This window comes from Amphiura filiformis, chromosome 4 (assembly GCF_039555335.1).
Source record: "Amphiura filiformis chromosome 4, Afil_fr2py, whole genome shotgun sequence".
Taxonomy (NCBI): Eukaryota; Metazoa; Echinodermata; class Ophiuroidea; order Amphilepidida; family Amphiuridae; genus Amphiura; species Amphiura filiformis.
Genome location: NC_092631.1, coordinates 19,372,888 through 19,394,804, shown reverse-complemented (window position 1 = coordinate 19,394,804; position 21,917 = coordinate 19,372,888). Strand labels below are relative to the sequence as shown.

General features: G+C 36.0%; 1 protein-coding gene across 1 annotated transcript in view; it reads right to left on the bottom strand.

Annotated features, from left to right (window-relative positions):
• The window catches only part of LOC140150029 (integrin alpha-8-like), a 99,892-nt gene extending 83,938 nt beyond the window's left edge, over positions 1 to 15,954 (bottom strand). The window contains exons 1-2 of the mRNA XM_072172034.1: positions 15,372 to 15,954; positions 3,024 to 3,154 (exon numbers count right to left, since the gene is read on the bottom strand). Coding sequence (XP_072028135.1) covers positions 3,024 to 3,154; positions 15,372 to 15,574 — 334 coding nt within the window. The 5' untranslated portion in view covers positions 15,575 to 15,954. The remainder of the gene's footprint in view (positions 1 to 3,023; positions 3,155 to 15,371) is intronic.
• Positions 15,955 to 21,917: the final 5,963 nt, after the last annotated feature.

The window sequence follows — 21,917 nt, the reverse complement described above, 5'->3', positions numbered from 1 at the left end:
TGTTCACCCAAAAACGGGGTGGGACTATACTCGCGTCAGTACGGTAATACCGAGAAAGAATTATACCAAAATGAAGTGTTGAAGAAAAATTGCATTGACCACTTTGGTTCTAATTTGGCCCATTTTAGTTATAAGAACATATCAAAAAAGCAATATTGTTTAGTACTGATAATGTTGAAAGAAAACATTTTGCCCCTCCCTCACTTTTCAGATTCTCAATAAGGGGCTGTGCAATAATTATGAGCCCTGGGGGCCGGGGAGGGTAAAATTGGGGGGGGCAAGAAATTTTGGCGAAAGCGAGCCGAAGGGGGGGCAAGCAATTTTTGGCAACCCGAAGGGGGGGGCAAGCGATTTTGGCACGATTCATGGGCGCCTTTTAATAAAACGCTCTAAAAGACTTAGGAAAACAGTACGGAAACGCTTAAATATGCAAATTTTCCTGCTAGCTACGCTCGCAACATACATCTAGACCATTTAAGGTTTGCAATTTGGGATCCCAAAAATTTGGCATGTTCAAGGGGGGGGGGCAAAGAATTTTTGGCGGGCCGAGAGGGGGGGCAAGCGATTTTTGGCGAGCCGTTTGAAATTTTACCCCGGGGCTCATAATTATTGCACAGCCCCTAACCCTGGGAAAAAATTTAACACCAAAAGACCTAAAAAAGAAGAAATTCTGCAACAACATCATTTGGCAATTTTCTTTCTGTCACTTAAACCTAGCCTCACAGTCTCTTCCAGAGTGGCATTCCTAGCACTACTGAATTTTAAATAATGATGAAATGAACTTGCATGATCTTTGTCGAATAACTACGCAATCAGTCAAAATTTAAAACATCATTGCAAACATCTTAGCACATCTAGCTAATATTAGCAGCTGAGATGTCGACTGAATTCCTCAAAATGATAATTCTCTGAAAACAACGCATCACACTACCAGCCATCACCAATGTCTTCCACATGTGTAAGGAGCAGTGATGCTTGATGGTAATGATGAGGATGCTATACCAAGATGATGATGAACAAATGACATTACTCTTACTGATGGTTATAAAAAGATTCTTGAAATAAAGAATCCTCCCTGGCTGATTCACGGCGATAAAAATAACTACCTGAATAAGTGTCTTGTCTGGCTTCTGAAGTTAACTTCAAGATGTGTTGTCTACATTGTACACAACTACAATACATTGTTTATTTATGCTTACTGTTTACATACCAGAATTTGAATTACTTGGCTTATACGTGTAAATAATAATTTCTTTTTGCTGCTCATTGACACAGATTCGCATAGGAAAATGCTTCACAATAATTTTATTACTTGCTTATTAATTTTGCTATTGCATAAAGATGTGATGCAAAAAATAGCAAATTTTATTACCAAATCATGATCACACAGTTTTTTTTTGGTACAAGTATGCCAAATTTGACAGTTATCATGCATGCTTATTAATGTCTACATGTCGACAGATATCTGATGTCTTCCTCTAGATTAATAATCCAAAAACAAATATTATGCAAAATTTGGGAATTCTACACAAAACAATATTGCAAGACTACTCAAAATAAATGCTGCAAATCCAACGCTGTGCTAATTCATGAGCCAGTTCAATATTATTTACATGTATTTCTCATGATTGAAAAAAAACTGTGTGTTTCTACTGTGTTTCTACCCGGTTGTCGCGTATTGTGGTTTAGTTTAGAGTGTTACCGGTTAATGTGCTCAGAGGAGACAGATCGGTTCAGAGCGATGCGGTGTGGACACCCGGCAACCGTGATCCACCTCATGAGGGTGATCCACCTCATGAGGTAGACCATGTGGTGTGACAGTGTTCTGTCAGTGGAAACACAACGGTTAATGGTTGCTGGGTGTTGAACTTCTTTTATGTACATTTTATGTATCACATCGTGACCTTAAAAGCAGCTTGGGGTCAGGAAAATATTTTCAGTACTTCCGGTACACACCACAACCCTTATTTTAAGCATCAGTAGAAACGTGCTGGTTGTTGCCTGAATCGGAAAGTGGGTTACCAGGTAATACCCCGTAAAAATACAGAGTGCTCAGTGGAAACACGCAGAATGAGTTACTTCATTCCTGTCAATAACTTTCACATGAATAAAATAGGACTGCATGATTAAAATCAACTATACAATGGTAGTCGTAGTTATGATTAATGTATCTCCACAAATATTTGCCACTTTCAACTAGTGATATCTCTATAGTCCTGCATCCCTGAATAAAGGACACTTTTGTGATTTGGTGCTTTTTAATATTCTGCATATCATATTCAATCTTTAATTGTGTTGGATTATATTTCTAATTTGTATAGCAGAATAAACAAACAATATCACAAATAAACATGTCGATATGAGTATTGATAAATTGTGATATAGCTACCATGTCTGTTTTGTTGTGCTCTCATAAATTACAGCTAATTGACTTGAAATCAATAAAGTTTGATAACAGTGCCATATTATATTGAACGACTAATAATGAAAAGTACAAAAAAAAATAGATACATGTGTATGTCAGGGTTTTCGACACAAATTTGGTTGCAATAGGATTTGATTTGATCTGTTCATGTGACACCAATTTTCACTGGATACAGTGTACGGCAGGCCCGCAGCCAGGATTTTTTGTGGGGGTGCTGATTTTGAAAAAGTGGACTTTTTTCTGGGGGGGGGGGGGGGCGGAATTCTGTGAAAAGTGGACTTTCTCTCCCAAATTTAGAGTTTAGACCTTTTTTGACCAAAAGAGCTTTAAAAAATCATTTTTTGGCTCCCTACGCTCACAAATTCTTACATTTTTGGACTTTTTGTATACTTTTTTTTGTGCAAATTTTTGGTACTCCCCTCCCCCCTGACTAAATGACAAAAGTAGGCACCTCACAGATCTTCCCCCTTTGCATGCACCACTGTAGCCCACTGAACATGTTTGATATGTTATGGGAATTTTCGTGTACATGCAATTGGGTCCGCCAGCTTTCTCTGTACAGTAGCCACATAAATGGTGTAATGTTTACTCAAATTACCTGTTAGGTCAAATGGTACTTGTGTACAAGTTGGAGTATCTAGCGATGATTCAATAAGACACTTATAAACAGCCCCTCCTTTTGTTACATCTGGTTGTGTTGTTTGTGCTCGCGGAGCTCCGACCAAAGCCCTGAAATAAAGACACAAAATACAAAATATTACTTTAAGACTGTTCACTTGATAACCGTAATGCCCCAGGCCTATTTTGGTATGGGAAGGAAAGAAAGAGGAAAGGAATAAAAAAATGAAAGAAACTTCTTTTCTCGGGTGCGGTTTTGAACCAGGGACCAGCCTTGGGTGCCAGATGCGAGCACGACCATACCTTGCCATGGCGATCTAACTTGGCCGGCCAGGCTTTCTAATGGTGTCCATTTATTATTGTTCGCACGATGAAGCAATTGCATCATGCGATACCCACGCTTGCAGATGCTTTCTGAGTGAAAGGGCTATATCACCAGGTAGATCATACATATGTATAGGCTTTGGGCATTTCGTGATCCACAGCATCATCCCCCCACTTTTATCAAAAAAGGTTTATGTACAAAAAATTTCTTGCAGATTAATTCGTTTAGCAAATATTGTGAAATTTTAATTTCATTTTGGTAAACCAGACCGAAATTACCAGACGATGGTGGACGACATTATTCATGTGGCAACAGCCAATATCGTAAACAAAACAGACAATATGACGGCAACACTGCCTGGACATTGGACGCCACGTGTCGAGTAGTGTTTTTAGCTCTATTGGCCCTGTTACTGAAAAAAAATGCACAAAATATATTTCTCAGTGAATGTATACATTTTCACATAAAAATAAATATTTTTGGATTCAAAATGAATGTGAAGAAAAAAAAAATTTTAGCCGGGAGTGAGTGGGACTCGATCTCTGGACCCTGTGCGTGGCAGGCGAGAACTTTACCATTACACCACGCGAACCGTGATATACAATAGAGGAAATTTAAAGTATATATCATAAACATACCGTGCGTTATTCATACAAAACATTAAAAAAACAGTACTTACAATGAGGTTCACTGTCGAACCTCAACGGATTTACACCGATAAAATAGTACTTAATAACATGCGTACAGTTTTGGAATAATTTGAGACATTTTTGTGTTTACGTAAAACCAATGACGACGCCAAAATTCAGTCAATCTTGGCCGGCCCCCTGGAAATTACAACACATTGTCTATGGAGTAGTGTAATACACATAATCATGCATAACTCACAAACGCAAAATCTGAATAAACTGAAATTTTGGGAATAAACTTTTTTCTTAGATATCTACTGAAAAATGTCATAAAAAGAGGATGCATGGGTTACGAAATACTCCTTTTAAGTTTTGGCAATTGATGTTCATAAGAAGTGAAATGTTCCTCATCAACAAAATGTTTTTTAATTGGTCTAAACAGTTGACAGGTGATTGGCAGTTCTTTGTCAGATAATTAGCAAGTGCCAATTAGTGGGTTCTTAGGTTGGCTAATTGATATTCTTTCAAATCTGTGATACATGTACATAAACCTGAAAGGTTGCTAATTAATTTAATGTTAAGGTTGCTAATGATTTTAGCGCTTAATTTAAAATATATATTAATTGGTTCTCATGTAGGATTACACATACCGGTACATGGGCATACACAAGAACTATGTAGCACTCAGGTCATAATAGTACAATGTGATAAAGGACACACATCCCTATTTTGTTCTGGTACAATGTATATCATGTATGCTGTAGATTTGTTTTTGCTGAACCATGAAATGGTATCAGCCTATATGAGTGAATGTTACTTACTAGGGCAATAATTTTTGTTCTATAATTGTCACAGTTGGTTAAATCACCCTTTTTAGGGATTGTGATGAAAACGGATGAAACCCAGTCTTCTGGCCACTCTCCTGTTTCCCATATTCGATTGAAGATATTCCAAAGCATCTGCCGGCCTGCTGTACCGGATGCCTTCAGGAGCTCTGCCGGGATGCCATCTATTCCAGGAGATTTGTTGTTTGCCAGCTTTGAAATAGCTTGTTCTATTTCCTCCAGGAGAATACTGGGCTCACTGGTGCTGGGATTTACTTCAATGATTGGTGGTGGGTCATGGTCTGTATTCTCATATAATTCTTCAGCAAATTCTCTCCACCTGCCTTTGATTTCTGCGGATTGAGTAAGAAGTTTGCCATCTTTGTCTTTTATGTTTGAGTTCCTTGTGGCGGTTTTTCTATCAAAGTTTTTTTCTGCTTTGTAGAATTCACTCTAATTGTGCATGGCATTGTATTGTTCGAGTCTTGAACACTCCTGTTTAAGCCACAGTTCTTTATCTTCTCTAACCCTCTTTTCAACATCCTTCTTGAGTTTTTTGTATTCAATATTGACCTCAGTTGAGTGCTGGCTCTGTGGGCGAACTGACGCTTTTGCATCAATAACTTGCAGAGTTTCCTCACAGATCCATGGTTTCTTTGCTTTCCTTTTACGCTTTTCCCAGTACTTTGTTTGCAGCTTTGTGAATGTTGTCTTTGAAATCACACCACAATTCTTCTGGAGTATTCTCAGTGTTTGATAGAGCCCGGGGTACTCAGTACAAATGACCATACGGGACGTGCCGCAAACATGGGTAGCATTTTCAGCCTTCTGGTATATCAATGACCCCTTTTTCAAAGCCTATTTTGGTATATGAATGGGTCCTTTTTCAAAATTTTCTCAATTTTTTCGAAAACAGCCCAATTTTTCCTTAATCTAGCTAAATTTTCAAAATTTTCCCAAAATTTTGGGAAAATTTGTAAAAACTAAGACAATTTTGGATAAATTCGGCCGAAAATTTTGACTTTTGGTATATCAATGGGTCCAAATTTCTTGAAAAATTGGTATATTTATGGGTCTACTTCCAAAATCTCAGCGGCACGTCCCTACCAAAACCAAACTTGAGTACCCCGGGATAGAGCTTGAAATGTGTTGCTTATTTCTACTTGATATTTCTCTTTGATGCTTTCATCCTGTATAGGCTCTGGATGTCATAATTGGCAAGTGTTCTTGCCTTCTTCAGAATTTTGAGATGCAGTTTGAAGTCTGCATATAGAAGATTATGATCACTGTCTATGTCTGCACCTGGAAAAGTGTGGCAGTTCTTTACATTTGTTTTCCATCTCTGTTTGATCAGGATGTAGTCTATTTGGTTTCTGTATAGGTTGCCTGGTGATGTCCATGTATATTTTCTCCTTGGGTGGTGTTGGAAGAAAGTGTTGCATATGATGGAACTCGTTTTCTTCGCAAAATTGTAGAAGTCGGTCCCCCCTCTCGTTCCTTTCACCAAGGCCATGTGGGCCTACTGCACCACTTGGTTCACTACCCTCTCCTATCTTGGCATTGAAATCACCCATTAGTATCATAATGTCCTGGCTCTTGGCCATCTTCATTGTGTTCTGTATAGTTTCATAAAATGATTCAATTTCATCGTCAACACGGTTCTTCAACACCCAAGATGGCAGCAGAGTCTACTATTGTGGAGGCAATGGATCTGAAAGAGGAGTTGCCATATTACTTCAGGGCTAAGCTAAAACTCTGTCATTGGATACCACGCAATCAGTGACCGTGATAATTATGGTGCGCCTGAGTGGCAAACCCTTCAACATATCTATTATTCAAATTTATGCTCCAACATCATCGCATGATGACGATGAAATTGAATCAATGATCCTTATGACATTCTAAACATGTTGAAAATATTTTAAAATTCATTTACTTCATTAAGGGGCAATAAAGGGGTCAAAGGTCAAGTTCTCAAAATGCTTCAATTGAGCTGAAATTTAAATGCAATGATCCTTATGACATTCTTAACACGTTTTAAATATTTTTAAATTCATTTAAGGTCATTAAGGGGGTCATACAGAGGTCAAAAGTCAAGTTTTCAAAATGCCAGCTTTCCACGATCAAGGTATATTAAAACGGCAATTAATGAAACAGTCTTATTAAAATTAATACTATCCAGCACAGTATTGCTGCTTGATCAGATCGTCACAGTCATCCGCCTAACTAATTACCTTGTGTCCTTGCAAAGGGCACAGTTGCTCTAGTTTATTTTATATTCTTCACTTTTCCTCTTTCATTAACACCACTCGGGCGGTCATACCTTCGTAGCATTTCAAGATTATGTCCATTATAGACTCCGGGTGACAGTGGTATAGGCCTACCACAATATACTGCTGAAGCCACATGGTTCAGCTATGGTGGTTATCCCTCTAGTTTAAAATGGTAGCTCTGTGCAGAGACACTTGGGTCCTGACTGATGGGATCAAGCTCAAGCACAATGCTCAAGCCATTCTAAGTCGTCCCGGGATAGTCGTAGGCCCTATATATGCCTACATGTCCCAAATCTAAAATTTCTGTACACAGAATGTTTTCAAATCAAAGATTTAATTTTCAAACTTTTTGCCATTGATTCAGGACTTATTTACATGTACATGTACAAAATGTATCTAGCAAAACACTATTTTTATGGGTGTGTTGCTCAGCTTTGAGTTTCGAGTCAAATTTTTGAGTCTCGATTGAGTCTCATATTTTGAGTTTTGAGTCTCATGTTTCGAGTCTCATATTTTGAGTTTCGAGTCTCATATTTTGAGTTTCAAGTCGAAGAAAGAACATGTATGATACACAGCGTGACTGGATAAGGCCCTTCACAATTAATTCTTAGTTTCCTGTTTCAAGTTTGAAAATAAAGGACGAGGCGACTTTTAATTATTAATTATTAATTATCTATTAATTATTAATTATCTATTACTTTCTTTATTTTGAAAATGTGGTCGTGACTATTATCAACAGTCCATTTGGTCATTTTGATTAAGACTACGGATTTAATTACTTTACCTTTATAATTGATTTTTTACATTAATATTATAAAGGGAACCTACAATGTTCTTGTTTTATATTCATAATCAAAGTTGAGATGATCAAAAACAGATATTAGCAAATAAAAGTAATTACAAAGTCAATTAAAAGATGAAAATACCTAAATAAAAATAAAATAATTAAATATTTTTCCATTCTTGATTTTGGACGCGCGAGGGAAACAGGAAACTAAGGATCAATTGTAATTGGCCTAACATGAATCAGAAAAGTTGTTGTCCATCATTCTGCATACATACATACACCCTGGGCATACACATACAAACACAAGCAATACTTGGCGTGCCATAAAAAAAGGCCAATGACCTTAGAATGATCTGGTTTAGGATGTACATTCTCAAAATAAACTCTGCTGAGTACTTGGATACCAGTAGCAGGAAATGGTGATGTCAAATTTTAGAGAATTCACTTGCCAAGAATTTCTGGGTCAATGCCTTGATGAGGTAATTAATCTCTGGCATATAGCCCTTTCAGAAACAACAGTAGGGGAGAGCGGGGAGTGTTCGCCCTAGGGGCAGGTTCGCCCACCCCTTGTTTCTCAGCACTACGGCTATCGGGGATTTGGTGATGGCAAAATTAGGTGACATAGATCATTATAAACTTCTCATATTAGCTACGCGACATATAGGGACGTGTTCATCGAACTGCAGCCAAAACAAAAAAATTACACCAAAACGTAATTTTTTCTTGCATTAATAATGTTGTATTATCATTGATACATAAATACAGATGGTTTTAATGGAAATCTGTATTTGGAACACATGGGATTTGTTAAAGATTTAATGCAGTTATAAACTCCTTATTCTATTTGTATTTTGCATACCCTGAAGAAAATACAAAAATGTGCACAAGGCACGTTCAGCCTTTTTTGAGGATGGGGCATGTTCGCCCCATATATCATCCCCGTGCGGACTTACCCCAAACTGCAGGGCGGACCTACCCCATCAGCGTATTATGCAACATATTGATAATTGTACCATTAAACAAAGTAAAACTACTGAAAAGCATGTTTTTTAAAGTTATGTGGTATCAGTATTACTCATACCACCGTTTATGTCCTAATCCATGATCCCCCTGAAGTTGTAAACATGATACGTTAGGGGTCCAAAGTGAACTTAAAAGTTCACTTTGGACCCCTACATTTTACCCTGAACCGACCCCTGCAATAAATTTAGAGATTCCCCAGAAGAGAATGAATGCCCTGTAAACTCTTGCTACATGTTTGCATTGAATATGTTATTGTTACGCAATGTTTAAACCTTTTTTGTGATTAGGGTGAACTTACCCCACCATATGGGTGAACCTGCCCCAATATGGGGCAAGTTCGCCACTTTGCAAAACTTTTTGTTTGCTCTATCCTGTTGCTATTGTAAGGCCTATAGTTTTGGGATTGTGGTCGTATATAGGTAAGACATAGGGCTTTCACATGGGCTAATCAGGTCATCCCTAACCTTAAAATTGACATCGCTAGACTGGTCAGAAAAAAATAGGGCGAACACTCCCCGCTCTCCCCTACAGTTTATCATGTGCCAAATACATTGAGCAAACATAACTTTAATATAAATTTGTCTAAATTCATGTTGTAACCAAGGATGCAGGCCTACATGTAGTAGCAAGGTGGCAAAAAATGTCCATTCATTAAAAAGTTGTCATTCCATTATATTATGACCGCATTTATATTATAAAGATGTTATACTTTACGGAGACAATTTTTGATTGGGGTAGTAATCATGGTAAGAGCCAAATGTGCTTCTTTTTCTTTCTTTTGTAGGGAAAGGTACATAAATGTAGCCTGCACGGGCAGTGGCAGCACCAAGAGGGAGGGGGTCAGAACTCTTGCCCCCCCTTGAAAAACATAAAATTACAAAATGTCCACTTTAGCAATTTTATGAAAAATTCAATTCTCCCCCAGGAAATTCACTTTGCCCACCCCGCTAAAAAACAGATATTATTACTGACACTGCCAGACTGTGCATGGGTGAGCATGGTGAGGTGTGGTGCACTGTGAGCTACTGTGGGAGCACTTGAACCGTGCATGATACAATGTTCAGAGAACATTGCAAACTAGAGGGTCCAGTAAAAAGCATAATATATCCTTTTCAACACAGTAAACCTGCACATGATGTCCAGGGATACAGGGTCAAAATCTTGGCATTTTTTCACGAAATACCATCTAAAATTTTCAAAACCACTACTCCTGGCTGCATGCATACTTTTATGTGTGACCACCTAGTACTGACGAACCTATTGTGAAAATCACCAAATCAAAAGGCATACATGTGATTGTTTTACAATGAAATCTTGTCCTCCACTGCATAAGAACAATGTCCATTGTAAAACAACGACTCCTGAAGCATTAATTGTACTTCAGAAGCATAGAGTGGTTTATAATTATATTGTTTCAGCAGGTTGCTAAACCATAAACCATCTACAATACAATGTAGTACAATGTAATAACACTATGTTTTATGCTTTAACCTTTGCCCTTCATGAATGTGAAACAGAAACATTAATAAAATGCATTCATGATTTAATTGACATATTATTCACATATAAGTCACTGAACAAATTGAAATCCTGTGATGTATAATTGCTCCCAAAGGGTGTCAATGTGTGGTCAAGGAGAGCCATGAACATGAATGTGATCATGCTCTTGCCATTTCCTGTCCATGTTAAAGTCCCATTCATACTGAAAGTATAGGCCTATGAAAATAATTTAATTGTGTGTAGGCCTACATGTAAATAAAGTCATTAAAATTGTATGAAAAATTTGGAATCATCAATATACCAACATTTTCGGCCAAACTTAAACACAAAATAATTGTCTTAATTTTTACAAATTTTCCCCCAAATTTGTTTGCCAGGCCATGATAATTGAGAATCTAGGCTAAATAGATGGTAAAAGTGTGTGGGTGTTGGTGTGGGGTAGGGATCAAATTTTTAATGCTGCATGTACACCTTTCATTAGACTAGGTTACGCCACTACAACCACATATATTTCATTTTTTTATGTTGAGTTCTATTTTTCATTGACCCCTTTTTCTATCCATCATTTTGGTGCCCCGAATGTGGCACCTACCCCCTCCAGCCCCTAGCTACGCCACTGGTCTTTGAATAACGGTTGGTGCGAGGTTCCAAAGGATCTACAATACATGTCCTTTTATTCAACTACCACATCTTTAATATTAATCACCAGTTAAGTCAATTTGTGTTCATTCAGTTTAGACACTACCTTGTTAAAAGCCACTTTCTTCCATTACAACAAGTGGTTCCATTGTCAAAATAACACAAGAAGTTAAAGGAGCAAGGTGAGCTTGTCAAAACATGGTGTAACCTTAACAATTATTATGATGGTTGGGATGAGGGATTGAGGGATGAGAAAAACAATGAAGCAGGGGGAGACAGCCTCCCCCATGGCTTAATGCCCAAATGTTGCAAAGAATTAATACATGTACACACATTTCGTTCCCCCCATCTCAACACAAAAGTTGGCATGAGAGTTACCAAATAATGCGGAAAAGGGGTAATTTTTTTATCAGTAAGGTAATTTTTTATCAGTAGCGAGGACCGCAAAATTGGCAAAACAGAGGGGGTATTTAATTAGCACTGTCCATGAAATTTGACCTTGAAATCGGCACAATAGGGGGTATTTAATTTGCACTGTCCGCTAAATTTGGATAAAAGGGGTACTTGGGAAAATCTGGTAATTTTCAGACGATGGTGGACTACATTATTCACTGTGGCAACAGCCAATATCATAAACAAAACAGACAATATGACGGCAACACTGCCTGGACATTGGACGCCCCGTGCTGAGTTGTGTTTTTAGCTCTATTGGCCAAAAAAAAAAAAAAAAAATGCACAAAATATATTTCTCAGTGAATGTATAAATTTTCACATAAAAATAAATATTTTTGGATTCAAAATAAATGTGAAGAAAAAAAAAATTATAGCCGGGAGTGAGCGGGACTCGATCTCGGGACCCTATGCACCGCAGGCGAGACCCGTTACCATTAGACCAAGCGACCCGTGATACACAATGGGGGAAATTTTAGGTATATATCATAAACATACCGTATGTTATTCATACAAAACATTCAAAAACAGTACTTACAATGAGGTTCGCTGGCTTAACCTCAACGGATTTAGACTGATAAAATAGTGCTTAATAACATACGTACAGTTTTGGAATAATTTGAGACATTTTTGTGTTTACGTGTAAAACCAATGACAACGTCAAAATTCAGCCAATCTTGGCCGGCCCCCCCTGGTAATTTTATGTCAATATTTAGTGTCATTGAAAAGGTATGTTTGAAATTCTAGTCATTGGAAAGGGGTGTTTGAAATTGTAGTCATTGAAATTTTCTCCTAGATTTTGCATGAAAAAGGGGGGGGGGGGGTGTAAATGTGATGAAAAATCATTGCAAAGGGGGTCTTTGAAAGATTTGGTAACTCTCATGGTTGCCAACTTTTGTGTTGAGTTGGGGGCCGGGCATTTTAGTACATAGCTGTGCTAGGTTCCAACATTGTACATGTATCCTTTTATGCATCTCCCCCCATCTTAAATATCAATCACCATTCACCTGTCAAGTCAATAAGCCTTTGGGTTCATTCAGTTTAAACACCACCTTGTTAAAAGCCACTTTCTTCCATTACAACAAGTGGTTCCATTGTCAACAAAACACAAAAAGTTTACAAGGGCAAAGGAGCAAGAAAACCTTGTCAAAACATGGTGTAACCTCAACTCAACAATAGTTGAGATGAGGGATGGTGAAACAATGAAGGCTTGGGTGGCTAATGCCTGTGTGACTTTTATTTTGTTGACCCTATTTCTTTCAGCATAAAAAGTCATAATTTGAGATATTTTCTCAACATATCAATCTCAAGAAACACTGAACCAAAAATCAACCAATACTGCAGGGCTTGTTTACTTGACACATTATTTTGTGCATTTTTAAAAATGTGTGGCCATGCAATGTGCAATTCTGAAATTTGTCAATTTTTAAGAAAATGTTGTATTGTCTGCAGTCCACACTGGTGTGTAGGGGGGGGGAGATTGACCCCCCCATCCCCCTCCCCCATTTTGCTGCCACAGTCTCTTGTAAAACTACAAGTGAAGACGTAAAAATGTAAGACATTACACACACCATAGACCATTTAATGGTCTATGCACACACACACTGTAAAGGAAGCCCATAGGCATGTTGCTTTGGTAAGAAAGGAATTTTGATTTTAGACTTTTATCTGCCACTTTTGATAAGAAGTGTTTAATGTTGACTTAAATTATTAAATGTTTTTAACTGACATAAATTTTATGTTTTAAATTGTGCTTGACAATGTGTTTCAGCAATTAACTGCCAATTCTGTCTTAGTCATCATGATCACCAATTTCATTTAAATTCAATCGAATTCTGGTCAAATAACAAATTTACTGATACATTTATATGTGTGTAACTTAAAAGGGCATTTCGTGATCCACAGCCTCATCCCCCTACTTTTCTCAAAAAAAGTTGAGATTTTTATACCACTGGAAACCTCTGGCTACATGTTTATGTACCGGTACCAAATATTTCTTGCAGATTAATTCGTTTTGCAAAAATATTGTGAAATTTGAATTTCTTTCTGGTATACCAGAACGAAACTACAACAAATTGTCTATGGGGCAGTGTAATACACATATATGTGACATAATCATGCATAACTCGCAAATGCAAAATCGGAATCAACTGTAATTTTGGCAATAAGCTTTTTTCGTGGATGTCTAATGAAAAATATCATAAAAAGAGGCTGCTAGGATCATGTGATGAAATACTCCTTTAAGTGATAGGCATACATCGTAGTACATACATGAATACTGTATTTTTCCCCTAAAAACTAAATACCAATACCATGACTGAGCAGAAACAGAGATGAGTCAAGGGGGGGGGGAGGAGCCCAGGACTGACTGAGAGGGGCACAGCCTTTTTCAGACAACTTTTCTATGGAATCAAATTAAGGTGTACATGTATTTTGGGCACTTAAATATTGCCCACTGGAATAACATGTACAACATGTCCATCACTAGATTATTTAGACAGCAATTCTAAACCTACAATCCCCGAAATATGTCTTGAAACATAAAAGCGTCTTTAGGGGAAAATAAGTCCCCCCCCCCACTCCCCCGTGCAATGTTGAAATTTGCAAATATGGGGGGGTGGGGAAGGAAAAGTGTTAATTGATGGCCCAGCTTTCTTCTAATTCCAAATATTGAACATTTTTATCCACATTAAAAATACACCTTTGATTTCATTCAAGATGCCTAAAGCGTTTCAACAACATATTTCGGGGATTGTAGATAGATATATAATTGGTGTGTGCATAGCTTTATAGCTCAGGAAGCACTTCACAAGCAACAAGAAAACAAATTAGAGGCAATATGACCATGAGATCTTCCTGTATAGCTAAATACAGAACTGAATGACTTCATAAAACCACTAGAAACTTACAACCTTGAAGTTGAATTACAGTACCGGTAAACAATGTGCCAATTACACCATCTTACTCTTAGTGTCCAATTTACCTGTGTACTGGCAGACCAGTACTGACTGACCAACCTGCTAAACAAATTTCAGATTGTAATAATAGCATTTTTGTTACAATGTATTATATATCATAAGAAAATTACCGTAAGTTTTTCGCTAAAAATTGCTATTGCAAATTTTTGTAATTAAATTGAACCGGACCTGCAAAAAAAACACTTCCTTTTGGAGAAAAAATGGAATTTAAAAAATAATAACAAAACTAACAAATTATAAAGAGTGGTACCAGAAAAAAAAAATTTTTTTGGCTAGAAATGTTGTTTGTTTCCTACTTCAGTCTTAAGGGACACAGGCTTGGGTTGCTGTCATACCATGTTTGAATCATTTATTTTCAAGTTATAATTTGATGCAATTCCATGGTAAAAATAGAGGTTTATTTTGTGAATTGAATTTAAATATACCGGTATTATATATTAATTTAAATATTTTTCATGCACATTAATCCAAAATTTGGATGACAGGCTGTATGTAATTAGTGCTAAAGACAAAATACAATGTACCCGTCGCGTCATCCATAATTTGAAGAAATTAATTTTTGCATACCGGTAATTAAAATATAATTATTTTCAATGCCATTATTATCGGTATTTTTTAATTGATAAAAACATCCTCATCACCATATTTTTTGTCATTGTACATTATAGAGAAATTAATACAATCGTATGACATTCAACATGCAACATTTACATTGTAGGCCAAAACATTTTTTTTAGTCTAGGCCGGTTTGTTTAGTTTTAAAATTTCATAAAATGATTCTATACTTAGGCATGATGGCTTTATTGCCCTGCAGCTGTACTTTTACTATAATAGTCTGGTATTTATATATAGGCCTACATAACATGCAATTACACAGCAATACAGATGTATCCAGCTTACCAATTTGAAGTCCCATCTTTATGTAAAGCAACAGTAAATCCAAACATGCTATCACCAGGCCCTGTCAGTGGCACAGGCCATTCTGTGTCCACGTTAAATCCATATATAGTCCTACTACATAAACAACACAAAGTAACTCCAATTATATAAAACTTCCATAATATATTCCACATATAATTCCTTGTGTATATGTATGTATCCATTTTGGCTTGTAAGTTCAGTTTAATGTGATGTCCACCACAGTACAATAAATAATAACACAGCGGTATCGGTATAAATGGTTTCACAAGAAATTACGGTGACAACACAGAGAAAACTTCCGTACAACTACACGATCCACGAGTATACTGAGATTAGTTTGAAGAAGTCTTATACATCACAACAGCGGTACTTCCACTCAAATATCATAATAAATACGTGAAGTTATGCAGCAGAAAAGTTATCATCGCGGTATAAGCCGTAGGTGATGTTTTCAATACACTGTATAAAATTATGTATCTTGTGATGGCTTATGGCTAAACGTGTGGTTTGCAATTCCCGACAACACTGATGTCTGTGTACGGGCGAAGTCCATTCACAAAATGACCTTGAGTTTTTCTCTCGCTCTCTATAGTTGAATGAGTCAATTCAATAGACATACCACAGTTCTATTGATAAGTAATATAGAAACTCATCTACCTTTGAGATGAGTAATAACTTGTCAATATGAAAATAACAAAGCAATTTGCCTTCTGCGAATGAGGTGACCTAATAACAGGGACATAACAAGTAAAGTCGCAAGTTGATGAAGTGAAGTACCTGTGCATTGTATTTTCTGAGTCGTGACGTCATTTTATGAGTTACCTTTATGTCATCGATGACCACAAAATAGAGGTATTTTCCGAAAAAGGCTTTTAATATGGAATATTTTGAATAAATAAAGTTACATTATTGATTAATATATATATTGAATGAATGAATGAATCAATCAATCAATCAATCAATCAATCAATCAATCAATCAATCAATCAATCAATCAATCAATCAATAAGTAAATCAATAAATCAATAAATAATTTATAATGAATAGATAAATAAATAAATAAATAAATATATTAAAATAATAAATAAATAAATAAATAGGCTTAAATATATAAATAAAAATAAATAAATAAATAAATAAAAATAATAATAAATAATTTTTAGTTATTTATTTATTCATTTATTAAATAATAGTCAATTAATTAAAATTTTATTAAATATAAATATAAGATAAATATAAATAAAAAATAATAAATATTAATAATAAACTTATTTATTTATTTATTTATTTATTTATTTATTTATTTATTTATTTATTTATTTAATAATGGTTAATTTATTAAAATGAAGAAAGTAAGAATGTTTTATTTTCCAAAGACGAAGTAGGGGGCCTATTTATTTATAACATGCCTATGATGAAGTGGTGTTTTTTTTAAAAGAAAACCATAACTTTTCAGCAAATCTATTTTAAATGTTTTTAACTTTCTCAGCAAATCTTTTTACTGTTTTTTAACATTTCAAATATATACTTGTTATGTAGCCTATTTGATATAATGAAGTGAGTCGAACGGACTGAGACTATTGTCAGTTTATTTATTTAAAAGTACGCCAATTACAGGAAGCTACAGGAAACATTGCAATTTCAGTCCAATTTATTTACTTACATTTTGTTTTTATTTATTTATAGGTATTTTCTTGTCATTTAAAATTATGTGGGCTGAATCGGAAGTGCAGTGGTGATCTAATAAACAAAGCGTAATAAGCCGTTAAAGTTCAGTTGTTTTGGTTTTCCGTCAGTTGTTAATAATAATTATTATGAACGAGAATTTATAGTGCAATTTTTAGTCCAGTAGCGAACTAAATGTTTATTAATTTTGTTGATTATTGCTTTGAGTGGTACAAAGTAAAATTGCCATCTTTAGCCAATTCTCAAATAGCCCCAGCTTCAAGTTAAAGTCTTATCAGGGATTCCGGATTGGGTCAAAATTCAAACCTGTTCAAAATGTATTTCCAAACCATGCCAAAATATTACACAGATTTAGAAAATGTAGTTTGAACATAAATGTACCTTATATCCTTTTATTAATGGTTAATGAACAAGAATTGAGGTAAAAATGTTATTTTTGGATGAAAATGCACTCCGTCCTGGGAACCGTTTTTCATCAGTTTTCTCTGTCATTTTTGTCAGAGGCTTATATATCTTGTATTAATTTTGTTTTTAATTCTTACGTTTAAGGGATGGGGTATGAACGTTTGGACAGTATTTAAGCAAAAAAAAAAAAATTGTTGTGTTGCCCTCAACCGTCCTACCCTAAATCCTGAAAAATCAGGGTCGCAATTTTTTTTTTTTTTTTGAATGATGATTTTACAGATTTGTTCAAAAACTCAATGTTTTTCACTTAAAATTAATATTTTATTGGAAGACTAGTCTTTAATTGTTGTCTAACAGGTATCCAGAAGTCAAAATTGACAAATGTCCCCTATTTGAACAAGCATTATTTAATATTTGAGGGGATTTTTAAAAACTCTTTAATTGTTGTCTAACAGGTATCCAGAAGTCATAATTGACAAATGTTCCCTACTTGAACAAGCATTATTTAATATTTGAGGGGATTTTTAAAAACTGAAGGTTTAAAAAAATAAAAATAAAAAAATAAATAATAATCCGACCGTCCTACCCAAATTTCTCATTTTTCCAGTTGAGGGCAACACAACAATATTTTTTTTTTGGCCTGTGGGACATTAGAGCACATCAGACATATCGAATTGCATTCTGAATACGAAGAATGTCCTTCTGATATCAAATAATTTTAGATTTTTTTGTAACTCGCAATGTAATATAATACACGTACACATTTTATGGCCAATTATAAGAATTGATATTTTTGATATTTAACAGTAGGCTACTCGAAGTAAACTTACCCACCTACATACACTTTAAAAAGTGTATGTAGGTGGGATGAAAAGCCGACGATCAATTGAAATTTTAACCTTTCGTATTGAAGATATGGATTTTTTCCCCAAAACACCAAAAAAAATCAGGTCTTTTGGGGACAAAATCCATATCTTCAATATGAAAGGTCAACATTTTCAATTCATCGGTTTTTTCGTCCCAGCTACATACACTTAAGAATATATCATTATATTTATATAATTTATTTCGAGGACTGTATTTATCAAAAATGTGAAAAATATCAAATTTTTATAATTTGTCATAAAATTTTTATTATATCGTGAATTTCAAAAAATGAAAATTATTTGATATCAGAAAGACATTCTTCGTATTCAGAACGAAATTCGATATGTCTGATGTGTTCTCATGTCCCACAATAAATACTGTCGAAACGCTCAAAACGCTCATTGCAGATCCCTTAAGTTACCTTTATGGGTAGACAAGGTACTTTTGGTCGAAGCAGCCACAATATATCAATTTTCATTATGTAAATCAATATATTATTTAAAAATAACACTTTGATGTTTTGCAAAAGTTTATTCTACAGACCATATACTTTCAAACCTTGCTTGATTTATCGTTGTTAATGAGTTATGTACGTTTATGTAAGTGTTGAGGTGTTTCAGCCCTCCTACAACATAACTCAAGAACAACAGGACCTGCAAAAGTAGATCTGTGATATTTGAATTCTTCTACACGCTCGCAAGGAAATGAGCAATGCAATTTCTGCCAAAGCTCACTACCATTCGCAAGATGTTGTGAACTACCAAATCGCAACACTTTAAAATAGTGTATTACCTTAAGGGATCTAAAATGAGCGTTTATTGCGTTTCGACAGTATTTTTTGTGGGACATGAGAGCACCTCATACCTATCGAATTGCATTCTGAATACGAAGCATGTCTTTCTGATATCAAATAATTTTCATTTTTGAAAATCACAATATAATACAAATTTTATGACAAATTATAAAAATTTGATATTTTTCAAATTTTGATATATAACAGTCCTCGAAGTAAATTATATAAATCTAATGATATATTCTTAAAGTGTATGTAGCAGGGAGGAAAAGCCGACGGTCAATTGAAAATTTTGACCTTTCATATTGAAGATATGGATTTTTTCCTAAAAAGACCTAATTATTTTTGGTGTTTTGGGAAAAAATCCATATCTTCAATACGAAAGGTCAAAATTTTCAATTGATCGTCGGCTTTTCATCCCACCTACATACACTTTAAGTATAAATCATCAGATTTATAAAGTTTACTTCAAGTACTGTTAAATATCAAAAATATCAATTTTAATGATTTGCCATAAAATGTGCATTAAATTGCGAATTTCAAAAAATCAAAATTATTTGATATCAGAATGACATTCTTCGTATTCAGAATGCAATTCGATATGTCTGATGTGTTCTAATGTCCCAAAATAAATACTGTCCAAACGTTCATACCCCAGCCCTTAATAGTGTCTGAGGAAATGAGGAAATAGTAGTTTTGAAATAGCGCAGCCACGATAAAATGCGTTTAAATATCGATACTAGATGGCGCTATTGCACAAACTGGAAAAGTCAAGTCGGAAGAGGCCTGAAAACGGCCCAATAGCACTTGTTTGATTCATTGAGGGCGGAAGATAACCTATACGGTGACAGTGACCCTAGGACAGCCAGACTGTTGACTGTGTCGTCGTACAAAATTAAAGAGGGAGCCAAAAAGAGGGAGCAGGTGGAAAGCGATTTTTGGTACATATAGGGCAAATGGGGCAAGAGATTTTCGGCAAGTCAAAAGGGGCAAGAGTTATTTGGCCAGTAGGCCTATCATTCGGGGAGTAAGATATTTTTGGCCAGTGGTAAAGGCCGGGGGTAAAGGCAGGCCCGTAGCCGGGGGGGTGCAAAAGTATACAAACAGTCCCCAAATTTAAGAATTTGCGAGCATAGCGAGCCAAAAACTCAGATTTTGTAAAGCTTTTTGGTCAAAAAAGTCCAAATTGTCCCCCCCCTGGAGAAAGTCAAAATTGTCCCCCCGGAAAGAAGTCCACTTTTTTCAAAATCAGCCCCCCCCACACACAAAAAAAATCCTGGCTACGGGCCTGGGTAAAGGATGCAGGTTGACAAACGACCGATTGTTGTACAAACCAGGCCTATTATAGACTGGTTCTATTTTGGACAAATAGCGTTCATAGTGGCAAGTTTGCGTAAAAAGTTGGAAACCAGCTTATTTTTGTCTTTTTGTTAATTTGGGTGTAGGCCTACTGAACTCGAATCTGTTGTCTGCCAAGTAATAAATTTAGACCGTGACCCTCAAAAAGACCCCAAAGGATCGTATATATGATAGGGGGCAAAAAATAATTTTATTCCAATAACACTTTCAAACATTTCCAAATTATGCATTTGGCCCCATCCCAGAGATGTAGGCCTAATGTTTGTGCGTGTGGACCTGTACCTACAATATTGGAAAAAAGTCCTTGGAGCGCTTGGCACACTCTGCTGTTAATTCCGCCCAGAATTTCTTATGATCATTATATTGTGCTTGGGAACAAACATGACTAATTATACAACAATGATTTAATACCCTTCCCCCCTCCCCATCAATCAATGTTGGACATATTTGGAACCCGCTGAAGACATTGGCATTTCTCAACATTGCATGGGGAAACGGGGTTACAGGTTTCCGTTATTTACACGCAAGCGTTCCAAGACTTTTTTCCAAGATTGTAGGCCTATCGTTGAGAAGTTATGGGGCACATGAAAAGGTCACAGGTCGATTTGCTTCTTGCGTATTGGTCAAAAGTCAAAGTTACTCCAATTTTCGCAAAAGTTGAGCCAAATTGTTCGCTTAGCTTAGAGGTTTCAGAAAAAGAATAGTTTGCACTACCTGCGATGTCTAGTTGCCATGTTACACAGTATAAGAGTCAAAAGATAGGCTATGTAACATTCCATACACACTTAAAAATACGGGGTCAAATATGCACCGACTAAAAATAAATTGACCCCGGTTCATTGTAAACAAGTTTAGGGTTCTTTTTAGCCCCTAGCCCCGTGCGGGTAAAATTTGATTACAAAAGTGGTTGTTTGCAATGAAACGGGGTCAATTTATTTTAGGAAGAGTGTAGGATGCAATGAAAGTTGTTCATTCATTCATTCATAAAAGGTTTATTCATAAATTGTCACCACAGTATAAAAAACCGAATTGCAACAATTGTACATACAAATTCAACAACATCAAAATAATCAATACAAGGAATTACGAAAAATATCATGAGCATATTGACCAGCACATATGCCCCATACATAGGCCCTACATACAAACACTAACACCCCCCCAAGCACTCACATACATCTCACCCGCACACCGCACCCACCGCACATCCCACACGCTTGCACCCTCAGTAACACACCCCCTCACTCACTCACCCCAATCACACAAGCACACCCTACACTCCCACACTCACCCAACACACCCCCACGCACCCCTACACTTAAAACCAATCCAAGGTTAAAAACAGGCGGCGAGTGGCAATTAACTTGTGCCCGGCCGTATGGCATTTTCCATATACTCGGTTAGTTTTGTGGGGT